Below are 16215 nucleotides of genomic sequence, written 5' to 3'. Positions count from 1 at the left end.
AATGAAGACCATCATCCTCGATCATATGACTCCTTGTAGATGTGTTCAACGGTGGGGAAGGTTTTTCTTGTGATTAAGTTGAAGAATCCTAAGATTTTGGAGATGGTGTGTGATTAGGTTTTCACAAGGAAGTGTGGGATGGGGCAGTACAATAGTGTTGGCTACCAGTTGAAGAAATGTTATCGTAGTTGGAGAGTCTAATAAAAGGGACTTAGGTTGGCCAACTCTGTGCAGATTCCTAGAGACTCCAAACACGTACTCCGCTTCTAACCACCAAGATTATTTATACAGAGAATATTCTTATAAATGTAAGTGCTCACATAAAAATGAAAATCAAAGAGACTTTGTTGTTTAAAGTCCCATCAGGTTCTCTCTCAGGTGTGTTCACAGAGGCATCTCGCAAGTTCATCATTTGAAGGGTGTCGTTCCATTGAGCATAAGTTACTGGACTAGCTTAATCAGGGGTTCATGAACCAGTCCTCATCACAGAATCAGAGGTGAACAGGGTTAGCAACTTTAAACTGCCAGGTGAGGATCTGTCTTGGACCTAGAACTTAAGTGCAATTGCAAAGAAAGCACAGCAGCACTTCTACTACCTTACGAGTCTGCAGAGATTCAGCATGACATCTAAAACTTTGACAAGCTTCTATAGATGTTTCATGCAGAGTATATTGACCAGCTGCATCATGGCCTGGTATGGAATCCCCAATGCCGTTGAACGGAAAATCCTGCAGAAGGTAATGGATTTGGACCAGTACATCATGGGTAAAGCCCTCCCAGCCATTAAGCACATCTATATGTTGTAGGGAAGCAGCACCCATCATCAGGGATCCTCACCACCCAGGCCATGCTCTCTACTTGCTGCTGCCATCAGGTAGAAGGTACAAGAGCCTCAGGACTCACATCACGAAGTTCAAGAACAGTTACTACCCCTCAACCATTAGGCTCTTGAATAAAAAGGGATAACTACACTCATGCCCCATCATTGAAATGTTCCCTCAAGTAATGATCTCACTTTCAGGATTCTCTATCTCATTATCTCATGTTCCTGTTTTTATTTATATTTGCATTTGCACAGTTTGTTGTTTTCTGCACTCTGGTTGATCTTTCATTGATCTTGTTATAGATAGTATTCTATAGATTTGCTGTGTATGCCCACACAAAAATGAGTCTTGGGGTTGTAAATTTTGACATATATGTACTTCAGTAATAACATTAACTTTGAACTAGCATTCAGAAATCTTGACTATTGACTCACCTATCAATTTGTTCATCACCACAGGAAATTCTGGACACACCTAGAACAAAGAGCAAGATTACTAGTTAATAATTTCTACTGTATTGGTGTTCCTAGATCCAAAATCTGCCATATACTGCATGACTCTATAATAATCAGTGTGCTTGACTCTTTACTGCCCACTGAAATGGCCAAACAAGCCATTCAGTTTAGGGGAGAATTGGGAAAGGACAATTTACACTGAGTAACTGCTTTTGTGAGTATCCTGTGAATGAATAATATATATTTTTTTAAATTCCTGGAGACTGTAGAATATTTTTGCATAGGAAATCCAGTGAATTGCCATAAATGGGGTCGATAGGGAAGAACAGCTCCTGTGGAAAGTTGATTCGATCCTGCATGCCATCTTAAAAGAATCTGAGTGCCTAAAAATAAGTCCATTAGATACAGGAGCAGAACTGGGCTAATTGGCCCATCAAGTCTACTTCGGTAGATCAAGAAGAAGGCAGTGTGGTATAAAACATGATCCTTCAAGGATAACTTCTCCTCCACATGTCCATAAGCAGCTCAAGTCACAACAGTACATAACCAGTGAGTTTTGTTATTCTTTCCTGTAGTAATAACCCAAAAGCTGATGATATAGAAGAAACACAGAGGCAATGATATGTTTGTTTTCTGGAATTCCCATAGCGTGAGTTCTATTCAATGATGAAATGTACAAACAGAATTAGCCAACATACCATATCATTCCATGTAGTTATTTGTTGGTTTATTCATTCATTCATTCATCTATCTATTTACTTCAGTGTCTTGTTTGTTTTTCCTTTTAAGTTTATTGCAGTGAGACTGATTGGCTGACTCTCTCCTTCATTTGCATGTGGCATCTTCCCACACATTAATTCACTGCATTTCTGTGCATCCCTGACCCTCTCACTGTACAAATACTCAAAATTTTTCTCCTTTAGCCCTTCAATGATCTGCTTTGTCACTTAAATCAATCGGAGACAAAAAAATGAACTGACAGAATTATTACCTCCTGGTATTTTGAATGTGAAGTATATTCAGAATGAGGAAATAAATTCCAATGAATAGACTGAAAGTTTTTTTATATAGTATCCATCAGAGTTTTATTCTAATAAATCTGGTAACTCAATTTTAGATCTCTCTATCTCTCTCTTTTTCTAACTCTCTCTCTCTCTCTCTCTCTCTAACTCGCTCTATCACTCTATCTCTCTATCTCACTATCACTATTGCTCTCGCTCTCTCTTTCCATTTCACTCTATCGCTCTCTCCCACTCTTTCTCTCTCTCTCCTTTTTTCCTCTGCACACATTCTGTTCAAAGATACAGAATTGCAAGATCATTAGAATACAAAAGAGACCATTAATTCCATGTCAGCTTTTCATAGAGCCAAGTCCTGCTCCTCCACTTATTCTCCTCAGTCTGGAGATTTTCCCAACATCACAGAAAGCAGAGTTAGGCTACAACACCTCCACACTATGTCATCAAGACAGCTGAATGTACTGGATAAAGCAAAATCTACTTCATTGCTAGTGTTGGTAGAACTGGAGCCTCACTTAGTTTCCATCCTAACCTATGAGGCTGTCTGTATTTGCACATTCTCCATATTTGTGGGCATGACCACTATCTCACTACTTTTTTCTCTCTTACTGCACTACCTACTTAATTCAACTTTTTAAGTATCTATATACTTACTGTAATTTATAGTTTTCATGATCATGTATCGCAATGTACTGCTGCTGCATAACAACAAGTTTCATGATGTATGCCAGTCATATTAAACCTGATTCTGATTCTGAACTGCTGGGGATGTCAGGAGAACACAATATCAGATTAGTGTATATAGTATTAATTTAGAAGACTGAAAAATTGACTAGTTTGCCCTTTGGAAAGCTGACATGGACTTTGTAGACCATTTGTAATGCTGAGTAACTATGGGTTATAAGGATTTCAAGCCCTAAATAATCCTGGAACCAATCACCTATCTTGTCATAGAAGACACAAAAGACTGTAGACACTGGAATCTGGAGCAACATGCAATCTGCTGGAAGAACTCAGTGGGTTGAGTTGAATATGTGGGAGGAAAGGACTTGTCAATGTTCTGAGTTTTGATACAGGTTTCAACCCAAAACATCATCAGTTCCTTTCCTCCTACATATGCTGCTTGACCCACTGAATTATTCCAGCTGATTATTTATTACTGCATACCTAGCCTGCGTGTTCCAATGCACTGAGATCACTGATATCTAAGTAACAAAGACAAAATTATCCTGGTGAATCTATAACCGAGAGAAATCCAATCCAACTAATTTGCATTTCACTAATCATTCACAGTCATCAGAATCAAGTTTAATATTATCGGCATATGTCGTAAGATCTGTTAACTTTGTGGCAGCAGTACAGTGCAATACATGATAAAAAATAAAAGAATTATAGTATCTATATGTATATTCAATAATTAAATTAAGGTAAGTTGTGCAAAAAGGTAGGGTTCATGGGTTCAATATCCATTTAGAAATCAGGTGGCAGAGGGGGAACAAGCTGTTCCTGATTCGCTAAGTGTGTGCCTTTAGGCTTCTGTACCTCCTTCCTGATGGTAACAATGAGAAGAGGTTAGGTAATGGAAGATATTGTTTACTATGCTTTCAGCAACTATTGTCTGACCAATATCGATATACACTTCTATTGATATTGGTCAGACAATAGACTTAGTGGACAGCCTGGTTCCCAGTGTGGCAATGGCTAATACTAGAGGATATCCTTGTGAAGTGAGTAGAGGGAAGCTTAGCGAAGGTGTCAGAGATAGTTTTTTTTTACACAAGAGTCGTGAACGCAGTGCCCCTTGAGTGGTGGTTGAGCCTGATACATTAGGGGCATTTAAGTGACTTGTAGAGAGATACATGGATGAAAGAAAAATGGGAGGGTTATAGGGTATGTAGGAGGAGGGGTTAGAATGCTCATGGAATATGTTAATGTAAACTGGCACATCATGATCCAAAGAACCTGTCCTGTGCTCGATTGCTCCCTGTTCTTGGTTTTAATGTTTTAAATGTGGTGTGCCAGGGTGCTGGTGGGTGGTATTTGCTATATTACTGCAGTCTTGGTCCAACTGTGGACAAAAGAAACTAAAAACCAGAGAGTATTGCAGTTACTTTGCATCTTTTATCTATAAATTGAGGATGTCCAAAACACTTCATAGCTGGCGAGTTACACACACAAAATGCTGGAGGAACTCAGCAGGTCAGGTAGCAACAATGGAAAGGAGTAAACAGTTGATGTTTCTGGTCCTGACCCTTCATTGGGACGTGCTTCTGCTCATAGTGAGTTAAGGATTGTAATATAACCAATGCTAGTGTAAAAGGTCCACCAGCCAAAAGGTCCAAAATAAATGGCAACAGGCTTAGTGATTACATATTAATTGGGCTGTTCTGAAGGAAATAAGGGGTAAATTATTATGCAAGGCACTAGAGATGATTACCCTTTACCACTTTGAGGTATTGACAGCCTTTTCTAATAGAAAACATTAATGGAAATGTAGCATTGCAGTGGTTCCAACTTTTTTTTATGCCATGGACTAATGCCATTTGAGCAAGGGATCTGTGGACCCCAGGTTGGAAACCTCTGACCCAGAGCACTGTGTTCACTGGAGCGAGACTGAACCTTTTATGTACCACCTGACCTAAGCAAGACTGCCATTAATTGATCCATAGCTGACACTATTCCAGGACCCATTGATCAGATGAAAGTGACTGCCGTTGAAGTAAGGTTTGTATTTCACAACTGGTGGCATCTAAGATCATAAGACAGGAGCAGAGTTGGGCTGTTTGATCCATCATGTTTTCTCTGCAGAAGTCATTAAAAAAACTTTAAACCAATGGGAATTGGGAAGGAGGGGTTGTGTCTGATGGTTGGAGTCACACCTCACACAAAGGAAGATGATTGGGTGATCTAATGTTCTCACCCTCAGGCCTCTCCAGTAAATTTTTTGCTCAGCCCAACTTCCTTTTGTTACTTCATTGAAAATCTTGCTCTTTCATGAAGTCTACATACTCTTCTATTTGTATATCCTCAGATAATGATGCAGCAAAACACTGGATACAAATAGATGTAGGCTGGCACATGATAAGTAGTACTTACAAGTTGTGGTGCCAAGCAATGGCCATCTCCAACAAGAATAAGTCTAATAAATAGCCAATGATTTCAACAACATTAGCTTAAAATCTCCCTTCTCCAGCACTCTGGAGTCCTACTGGGCCAGCCTCATAAATAGTTTGGCTGCAAGAGCAGTCAAGATGCTGGAGTTCATGTGGTAAGTGACTTCCATCCTGACTCATCAATTGCATCCACCAACCCCAATGCACAATTCCAGTAAGTGTGGCAAAGAACATTCAGAAAACTCAGGACTATTCAAGTTATCTACCCGATCACTTAGAGCCCCTCTCTCTCATGGCAATGAATTGCCTCTTTGTTCTCTTCTCTCTTCCTCCCTACCTCCCTCATTGCCTCTCTCTGAGACAGCCCCTTTTCACTTCACTCTGGGATCATCCTTATGTCACTCACTGATTCCCTCTGGGACACCCCTCCACCTCCCTCACTGTCTCTCTCTGGAACATCTCCAATTCCCCAATTACTTTACTTTGGTACCACATCTCCATTTCCTCCACTACCTCCTTCTGCCCCTTCATTTCCCTCACTGCCTCCTTCTAGGGCATCCCCTCCTTCCGCAGTACCTCTCTCTGAGTTATCCTCTCCATTTCCCTCTCTACCCCATCTGAAACATACCTTCATCTCCCCCATCGCTTCCCTCAGGATCATCTCCTCCATCTCTCTCGCTGCTCCCTTGGGACCTCCCCTCTGTTTCCCCACTTAGTCCCTTTGTAATCCCCCCTGTACCTGCCTATCTCTGGGACCACCTCCTCCTCCGCTTCTCATCCTCTCCCTTACTGGCTCCCTGGGACCCCTCCGCCTTCCTCGCTGTTTTTGGAAACTCCTATCGCCTATTCTCTCTTGAGGTGTTCCCTCCTGCCTGTGTGAATTTTCCCCTCTCTTTTTTGCTATCTCTCTCTCTCTCACTCTCCTCACTCTCTCTCTCTCACTCTCCTCACTCTCTCTCTCCTTTCTCCCTCTCTCTCCTCTTTGCACTTTTCCTGATTTCCTCAAAATCTTTTGCCGAATTTGTGTATTAGCCACTCAACAGCGCAGTGCTCCGAGCGACCTGCCTCGGTCCTACAGCCCTGGGCTCAGTTCCAGCTTCCCTCAGCCTTTGAGAATGAGGCAGTAATTCCTTCGACACTTGCAATATTGGCGTATCGCAGCTTAGACGTAGCTGCCTGCGATTTATAACTTTCGAGGGCGAAATCTTTGAAGACTGGGTAAATAGCAACTGTTTGCACGGTGTCGTCGGAAACCCCGGCGAGGAGGTGGAAGGGGGTGGACGATGGGGTTTCGACCCCACACACACGGGCGCCGATGATGCAAAGGATTGGAAATTTATAAACCGTAGCTCGCCCCCAGCCTCCGCTTCACATCATATCTCTCTCATCACGTCTCCTCTGTGGACCCGCACGCAGCATCCGTGCGTCACCGTAGCTCAGTCTAACTCGGTGGCTTGTAGCTGCTGAACCCCCGCGCCGGATTGCGATCATTTCTCGGACTCCCCCGAAGGTTTTCTTTTCCTCATTTTCACTGGGATTTTCCCGTTCTGAACGCTGGTCAGTTTCTGCTCTGGGCTAGTTTCAACCCCCCCCCCAACCCCCTTCCCTCCTCGACAACCACTTACCCTGTGATTGCAGCGGCTGCTTCCAACAGATGACTTTATTTATCTCTCTTCTTTGAAAGAGCATCGAAGGGACGAATGTGATAAAAAGGAAGAAAAGGCGCGCAGATGGGAGGATGTTTTGAAGGGGGGAACCGGTTTCTCCTGCCTGATCTTATCTGACCCCCCCCCCCCACCCCCGTCTCTCCTGTATATGGGAGTGCATTATCGGCTGGAAAGGCGTCGAACAAGCTGTAACAGTTTCAGACACTGACCATGTCGGGTTGGCCTGCCCTACCCTCTCGGGGAATTCTGTGGAGGATTTTGTGGGTTTCTTGCAGTTTGCAGAACTGTTTCTGGGTTCTGGGCTGCCCGGGTAACTGTAAATGTAAAATCAGCCAGATTTACTGCAATCAGCCCGACAATGTCACCATCTTCCCGGTCCTGGATTTGCAAGAGATGGCGAACGTCACAGAAATGTGAGTAAGACTTGTCTTATTGCCTTAAAACGTGAGTCTTTCTTGTTTAAATTTCCTTGCACATACCTTGCGGGCAGTGAACACGTTCGTTGTGGACGCGGGTCGATCGCCCGCCGACCTTCTTTGGGCCAGAAAGGTGCGAGTTTTGACTGACTGCTTAGTTGCAAATAAAGAAATGTAAATCAGACGAGAGAAGCCGCGGCCGGAGCTAATTGTGATAGCTGGAAGTTAGAATACATTATTGGATTTGGAGACTGTTCCATTCCTAACTGCACTGCAGCTAAAACAGAAACCCATCGTGCTACCTGATGTGTCTTTTTTAATCTTGAGAAAACTAAGTAAAACAAAATCAAGATCATAATGGACATTTGTAGAAAACTGTAGCAGAATTTTAAAGAAGTAAGGTCAATGCGCCTGGTGCTGGTGCTTAGTGTTCACTGCTTGGATGTGCCAGTGGTGGGGACGCGTAGGTTAAAGGCAGAATCTGTACCCTTATCTTTAAAAAAACTTTCTCCCGATCATCTCCACCCCAGCGCATTCAACTGATCGCATTCGCCCGGTGCACAGGCGCCTGTGCATCTCGTTCGGTTGCCAGCTACACACTGCAGGCACCTGGAGGCAGTGAGAAACAGGAACGAAACCACGGAAATCTGCAGTACACGGAGAATGCTGCGGCGGCTTTATTCGCAAACATTTCAGGCACCACAGACATTAAGACACGGTCTTCAAATTAGTAATTCCAGTAACTCCAGACCGCCCGAGAGGGGAGGAGGGATCTGGCGGCGCTGAGCTAATTTAGTGTCCTCGGAGATCCACCAGGCCCACCAACTCCCCCTCTCACCTCGCCACTTCCTTGCATCCCAGTGTCTGTCTCCATCTGAAACCTTGTCTCGCAGTTCTGGGGATCAACCCTTCCCTTTCTGCGTCGCTGTGTGTCTCTATCTGTCTGTCCTGGTCTGAATATCTGTTATGTCTGACTTCCAATCCTTTCTCCACTCAAGAGTCCTGACAGCTGGGGTTCTCGTCTCCTTATTTTAGCATTTGCCCCCCCCCCTCTCTTTCTCTGTCGATTTTGTTTTCTATCCGTGGTGGCAGCACCCTCCCCCCCCCCCCCCCCCAGCCACCTGCCCAGGTATCTGTCATTCCCTAACTCCCCCACTCTCGACCTGGTGATTGTCAGTTTCCCTTCCTCAGAACACATATTTCAGTCCCCTCGTGTCCTGCTTTCCATTAATTGACAGTCAGGGGTGACTCGCCCTGGCCTCTGCTTCGGATCATTTGGGGTGCAAATTCCAATTGATAACAATCGGAGCTGACACTTCAGCACCATTCTAGAAGGAGTACTGAACAGTCAAATGAGGTATGAGAGCGAAGTCCCATTTACTCTCTCACCTGGACAAGATCACTACAATGGTCATATCTCCGGGAAGAGCAGGAAGTTCTTGCTAACCAATAGTTTACTAAACATGCCGGTTAATCGCGATTACTGTTTGTGGAACTGTCCCCACAATGGCTGTCATATTTCAACACTAATGCACTTTGGAACATCTGGTGAAGTATATTATAATCTTCTTGCCTCTGCCCTCCTGTCCTCTTCCCTGGCAAATGGGAATCTGGTCTGGAATCCCTTACTGACTGGGATGCGAAGAATTAATTCTCTTGCACTTGACACACTGCCTGTTTGGCGGTAGTTCACTCTGATGATACCGCTTACCCGCGTCTCCTTCATTAGCATTTCCCCTTCAAAAGACCGGACGGGGACGCAATTTCCGCACTAGTGAACTTTGCTGTAACTGTGGCGAATGTCGCTTGGAGAGGTTTGGACCAACACCCGCCCTTTAATGTGAAGACTGACTGGTCTTTAAAGTCTATCGTCAACCCCACGGGAAATAGCCACAGGTAAAGTTCACGGCTGTGCCTTCTACAAATTTTCATATTTAATTTATTTCTATGACTCATATAAGCAAAGTTAAATATTTGCAGGTTGTTTTGTCAGGAATCTTGTCCTAACTCTAGAACGTCAGTGGAACTCCCCCACCTGCCGTCCCTTTCAATAGTCACTGGCGCTTCATTACAGGCACCATGGCACTTCACTATTTTGGACATTTGGACAATCTGACGTGATTGTTCGGTCTGGGGATCGACAAGATGCTTGATGCAACAGCAGGTCTAGCTACCAACACATAGGGGAGGCTGCAGGACAACATTTTAAACTGTGCCGAAGCGTTAGGATACTGCACCTCTGCTTCGCGACAGCTGCACGCTTTGAGCACAGCTGAAGCGACGTCCCCCGCGTTCAACCGGTGTGAGGAGAACTGTTAAGGATTTCTACTCTTTCCCCCATTCCAGTGTTGACGGGTGTCAGGAGTTAACGAGTTAACGTGTGCTCTAACGTAAAATTTAAACCCGTGACGCCATTTGAACTCTGGAGACATCGAAAACTTGTTTCCGGACTGGTATTGGGATCTCCCAGGTTACAGTAACAGACTAGCCTGAAATGAGACTTCTAAAATTTGCTTCGTGCCTATAGACGAGCATTGTATAAACATTGTATATAACACGAAAAGTTATATATTTTTTTGCAAATAATTCAATATTCAGTGTTCAGCCAAGTTGAGGTTACGTTGACAGTCGTCATTTAATCACACACGGAGTCTTTGCTTTTAGTTAATCGTCACGGTAAATATTAGAAAACTAAATACTCGGGTTGAGACACAATGAGTGAGTGTCAGCGATGCGAAAGATCTCTTATACCCCCCCCCCCCACCCGGGTCTTCAGCCAGAATAGGCACCTTGGGAGGGCGACAGCAAGGTGAAGAAAAGCCACAACCTCTTCCCTCCCCACGCTGGCTCCGGCAAGAGTGCCAGGGCTGAAGCTCCAACTGAAACAGGTGTTAGGTTAGAAATGACCCAGACCATACTGGAAGCAGAAGCAGAAAGCTGGTGGCAGTGCTCGTCAGAACAAGCAGCGCATGTGGGTCAGTTACACTCAACGTTCCTTGGCCGGCATTTAGACAGCTTGAAAAGTTAACTATGTTCCAACTCCACAGATGGTGCTCGACCTGTTGAGTACATCTAATACGAGTAGCTGAGTTCTCGCTCCCATATTCGCTATTCTTAAAACTGATTCACTTTCACACTTAGCTTTAGAGTTATAAAGCACGGAAACAGGTAATTCGGCCCAACTCTTCTGTGGCGACCAAGGCGTCTGCGTTTTCCCCTAATCCTTGACTCTTCATGTACCGGTCTAAATATTTTAAATGGTCTAATTGTACCCAACTCTACTATAACCTTAAACATAAGATCATAAAACATTGGAGCAGAATTAGGCCATTCATCCCATCGATTCTACTCCATCATTCCATTAAGGCTTATATGAACCCTTCCCCCAACCCCATTCTCCTGCCTTCTGTACAGATTCAGCACCCTCTGGCTTAAGAAATTCTTCCTCATCCTAGGTTTAAAGGGACGTCCTTGACTGTCCCCACTGGTCCCAGACTCCCCAACAATAGGAAATATTCTCTCCACTTTCGCTCCATCTAGGCCTTTCAATATGCGTTAGGTTTCAACAAGATCCGCCCTCATTCTACTGAACTCCAGTGAGTACGGGTCCAGAGCAATCAAACGCTACTTCTGACAGCTCGCTCTGTATACCCACCACCCTAATTGTGCATCTGTCCCTCGGATCCCCTTTAAATATTTCCCCTCTCGCTTTAAAGCTCCAGCCTCTGGCTTTAGACTCACCTACCCTGGGGAAGAAAGACTGTGACTCTCTCCATATTCTGAAGAATAAACACCACGAATGAAGCAAACGCGGAACTAAAGGGAAAAGCAGAACGTAAATACAGTGACAAACTCACAAAGAGAGCTTGTGTGTGGTAGAGCTGGTGAAGGAGAGAAATAAATCAGGCCAAAGAAAAGTTCAGGAAGTCGGACAGGCTGCGATAGTGATGGACTGGGAAATCACATCAGTTACACCGAGGATGGGCGGCAAAGACTAATAGCAGCTCACCAGTTGATATTTAAAGGAATGTGCCCTCCTTAAACATTGAACAAAATCGCTGTGTTTATCAGTAGTTTATTGCTGTATGCAAACAACCCCCCCCCTTAAGTTTTTAAGTCTGTTCACTAATTGGTATAAAATCATCTCAAGGTCATGGGCGCAATGTTATCAGTCAATGTACCATGAACAAATGCTATGCTTTTCAGGGGAAATAATTGCTTAATAGCAATCTATTGAAAGCCGAATTAAATTTAGCCGCCCAATATTGCTCCTGCGATGCTCTGGTAACAATTGTAAATAAAAACGACTGAACCAGTGAGGACAGCAGGGCGCTGGACTAGTCAATAACCCCACAGATGGAGTGGTTTCAGGCTTCGCCAAAGGCGGAATCTTGCGTGTTCTGAGCTAGTCTCCGGGGATGTACGGGTTCAGAAGTACTCTTTGCAATTCTGAATGTAAGATAACAAAAAGGGGGTAGTTTTATTTTGACCAGATTCTCTGATCTAGGATATAGCTACTAAGGGACTTTTTTGCAACCAGGCGCCTTGTGTAATTTCAAAGTTGAATAACATAATCCAGAAACACAAGGACGCAAAGTTGAATATTGAAAGTTCGTCGTGTCTGGTGCATCAGGCAGGAACATGACTCGTTTCCACTTCAGTTCTGTGGACTCCTATTTCCCTTTAAGGTAGAACGAGGCCATACAGCCACACAAATCTACACCATTGGTACTGTCCCACCAATCTCTTTTTCCCCCTATTATTTTCCAATAACGTCATCACTGCCGCTGAAGGAGCCAATGAGAGATTTGCAGAGGCTAGGCAGGGTGCGATGGGGCTGAACGAGATGTTCAATGCATTTCTGCTGTTTCCGGATACCCTCTAATTACTCCTAGTAAAGATTACACCTAGTATAGGTGGTCTATGCATTCACAAATGCTTCTTCCCCGTTTTGAGTGGTCACAGACAAGGGAATACCTTGAGCCAGAAGGGATGTTACCATCTTGAAGCACTTACCCCGATGGTGCAGTGAATGTGTTTGGGAGTCTGGTAGGAGGCAGAGAAATGATGATGTATTCAGATGAGGATGTGAACCACTCAACAGACTGCGTCGGGTCCACTTTGGCCTTACACAGAGTATTACTATTGCTTGGCCAATGGGCAAAGCTCAGTGGGCATCTGAAATGAATAGTATTTTTCAGTGAAGCATTACAACAGTGGGTTGTCTTCCTAAGGCTGATATTTAATAGAGCAACCCATAAGAAGCTGGGAGGGCTTAGTGGGGAGGTAGCATCTATGGAGAGAAATGGACAGTTAACCTTTCAAGTTGAGACCATTCACCTGTACTTCATCTTGAGTCCAGATTAAAGTCCTTGACCTGACATGCCAATTGTCCATTTCAACCTGAGGATGCAACTTTGCCCATTGAATTATTCAGCGTTTTGTGTGCTGCTTCTTGTGCCTGTGATACCCAGTAGACAGTGGCACAGGGTGGTTTGGGACTATTCCACTTGTGCTTCTGATTGAAAAGATTGCAGGACCCTGAAATTTCTGTATCCATGACACAACCATTCCAAAGATGTACTGTACATGTTAGTAAGCTGTGGGCATGTTATGTTGCTGCTGGAAGTGTGGAGGCACTTGTGGGCTGCCCCCAGCACATCCTTGGAGCGTGTTGGTCATTGACTCAATGCATTACACTGTGCGCACATGTCACAGATGCTAATCTTAACCTTCTGGTAAATACTTAGAAACGACACTGTTTATTGAGAGCAATCTGTCAGAAGTTAACAAGAAAATCCATGGAAAGCACAAGGGAATAGTCCAATAGCTCAGTGTAACTGTCTAGAGTTATTGGATCTATTTTTATAAGTGTAACTCCTGAATCTACCACAGGCCTGTCAAGTGGTAGACTTCAGTTGGTGAGGTGACAGTGTCTAATAAACATAATGTATTATCTCAAAATGGCTTTATTTTGTTTTGCAGAACAACTCTAATAAATCAACTGAACAATAGGTCTGTGGATCTGGCAAAGAGCATCCAAATGATGCTGCTAAACATTTGAAGAGATTGCGGCATCCATTTCTTCTGATTAGCATATAGATAGAATTGGTTGTGATTATATTGATCCATCTCAATGTATAAAGAGCTCAATGCTTACACATATTCCCATCTAATGATTATATGTATGTTTTTTCAAATCTAATTAACATTCTCGGTCACTTTGAAATCTACGATCCTGATTTTAAAATGACTTTCCCTGTAGGTACCTGTCATTTTTTTGGCCAGATGTAATAAATAATTAATACCTATTAGATGCATTAGCACTGTGAGTGCACCACTGATGAGGTAAGGTTAGCCTGACTCTGGGTTTTTAGACCATCAGATATCGGAGCAGAATTAGGCTATTTGACCTATTGAATCTGCTCCGCCATTCCATTATGGCGGATATATTATCCCTCTCAACGCCCATTCTGCTGCCTGCTCTCAAGGATCTATGAAACTCAGTTTAAATGTTTTCAATGACTTATCTATGGCAATGGATTCACCACCTCCTGGTTAAAGACATTTCTCCTCATCCGTATTCTAAAGGGACATCCTTCTATTCTGAAGCTGTGCCTTCTGGTCTTCAACTTCCCCACTCCAGGAAACATCCTCTCCACGTCCATTCAATGTAGGCCTTTCAATAGTCGATAAGTTTCAGGGACATGAGTACAATTTTCTTGGAGGTGGAATTCTGTTTTGCGTGTGAGCGAGCATGTGTACTCAGTTATACATTTGTGTCACAAAGTAGTACTCTATTTAATGCTGTTGTAATCTCTAAGTGGGTTCTGAAGGGGTGGATTGTCCCCTATTAACTGGGTACAAAAATATATGGCAATACAAATAGTGCAGATTGAAGGGTTGTGTGACCTTATGTCCATTTCAGAGTTTGCTTCTGAAATAAAGTGGTTGAAGTCCTGAAGAAGGGTCTTGACCCAAAACTTCGACTGTTTATTCATTTCTATAGATGCTGCCTGACTGGCTGTACTCCCCCGGTCTTTTTGTCTGTGCGTGTTTGAAGAAGGTCTTTTCCCTCCACCCTAAATGTCTTTTCCTTCCTGAGAAAGATTCCCTGCTTTGATTGAAAACTAATTGCAGCAGTAAGTTGTTTCATGAAGAGAGAAGGTGATAGCCCAATGACTGGCTAAATTTTACCGAACCATCAGAGCAGTAAGATTCCCATGATTGCTTTGCTGTTTGCGTTAACTGGACTCAGTTAAGTGGAGCTTGGCCTCAGTTATTTGTCTGGATAGCCTGCGCTATAAGGGAACATTCGCCTAGGGTTATGGCTTATGATCATGATATAGAGATGCATAATAGAATGTCTAGTACTTTTACATTGCCAGGCTCCTAATACCATTGAGTCACTGGCATTACTCTGCTCTTGTATTCTTGAGCTCACATAAACCTTCCGCGTGATTAAGTAATTCATTTTAAGCTATTGATCTAATTAGAGTCAACTTTATTTAGTTTATGCTCTAACAATTATAGGAAAGTAAAGTTTTCACAATAATCTTGTCTTTTCATGTGCTAAAAACAGATTCTAAATGCATCTATAATGGAAGTGTTGCTTATAAGGATTAATTACAGGATCTGTAATGAATGTGCCATCGAACCCTATTGTGTTTCCAAATCTGGGTGCTACTTAAATAATTCATTGTGCAGGGGGTACTCAGTAATTAAGTCTACTTGGGATGATATAGAGCAGTGTGTTATAGAATGTAGAGTGGATTGTTTGAATGCCTTCCTGACCTCAGATCGGAAAACAGAAAGTCAGCATTGAATTCAAATGTGTTTTCAACAGGCGAAGAGTGAACACAGTATCCTCAAATGTACATTACAGGTTCAATCAGTGGGCACTATTGAACATCATATAACCTAGTGGTTCATATATAGAGAGGTAATGATTCCTATTTACACAGTGGTTTCTGACACAGCAGTCAAGCATTCTTATCTATGGGTGGTATCTATTTGACCGCAGCCTGATGCTCCTGTTGTTCTTGTAATGTTCTGCTTCTTCATGTGTTATTTATGTCCAGCACTTAACAATATTCTTTCTTTTAAATAACATTTCCAATACTCAATCAATTTAGGAAGGACTGCATGAAGAGTAATTTGTTTAAACCTAACCCTGCCATATGGTTCAGGTTTGTAGCTTGTGTGAAAATTAGGTAAAATTTATCTTCCTGTTTCTACTTTGCTGTTTAATGGTCTTCCTGATTACAGTTATTTCCTATTTTATAAAATAGGATAAACTACTGAATGATTATAGTTGGCTTGAGAAAATTCAATACCCAGTCTGTCACTTCCTGGTATACTCAAAATTATAATATTGTGAAACTGCATATGTCAAAGAAAGAGGCCATTCAGCCCATCAAGTTCTTGCGACTCTTTTAGGACCTCATTCCCTGTACCCTTTAGAGTAGGTTTCCCCCATGCTGTATAGAACATAGAACTGTCCAGTACAGGAGGGAGCCCTTCAGCCCACGATACCTGTGCCAAACATGATGCCAAATGGAACTAACCCCATCTGCCTGCTGAGGATCCATATCCCTCCATTCCCTTCATATTTATGTGTGTCTCTGAATACCTCCTAAATGCTGTCATCATGCCTATATCTGCCACTGCTCCTGCTAGCACTTTCCAGACATCTAACAATCTGTATATCAAAAGCCTTCC

General features: G+C 43.1%; 1 protein-coding gene and 1 long non-coding RNA gene across 3 annotated transcripts in view; one reads left to right on the top strand and one right to left on the bottom strand.

The window, feature by feature from the left end:
• Positions 1 to 7641, bottom strand: part of LOC132382543 (uncharacterized) — a 70215-nt gene extending 62574 nt beyond the window's left edge. Inside the window, exons 1-2 of the long non-coding RNA XR_009508385.1 lie at positions 7558 to 7641; positions 1259 to 1298 (exon numbers count right to left, since the gene is read on the bottom strand). This is a non-coding gene — a long non-coding RNA (uncharacterized LOC132382543). The remainder of the gene's footprint in view (positions 1 to 1258; positions 1299 to 7557) is intronic.
• Positions 1 to 16215, top strand: part of LOC132382542 (NT-3 growth factor receptor-like) — a 951566-nt gene that overhangs the window by 42685 nt on the left and 892666 nt on the right. The window contains exon 1 of one of the 2 annotated variants that reach the window (XM_059952848.1): positions 6636 to 7491. The exons of the other annotated variant lie outside the window; for it this stretch is intronic. Coding sequence (XP_059808831.1) covers positions 7289 to 7491 — 203 coding nt within the window. The 5' untranslated portion in view covers positions 6636 to 7288. Of the gene's footprint in view, positions 1 to 6635; positions 7492 to 16215 lie in introns of those variants that run through there. 2 annotated transcript variants of the gene reach the window in all.

Source organism: Hypanus sabinus, chromosome 28, assembly GCF_030144855.1.
Source record: "Hypanus sabinus isolate sHypSab1 chromosome 28, sHypSab1.hap1, whole genome shotgun sequence".
Lineage (NCBI taxonomy): Eukaryota > Metazoa > Chordata > Chondrichthyes > Myliobatiformes > Dasyatidae > Hypanus > Hypanus sabinus.
The sequence above is the reverse complement of the archived record's forward strand: the minus strand, read 5'-3'. Positions and strand labels throughout refer to the sequence as shown.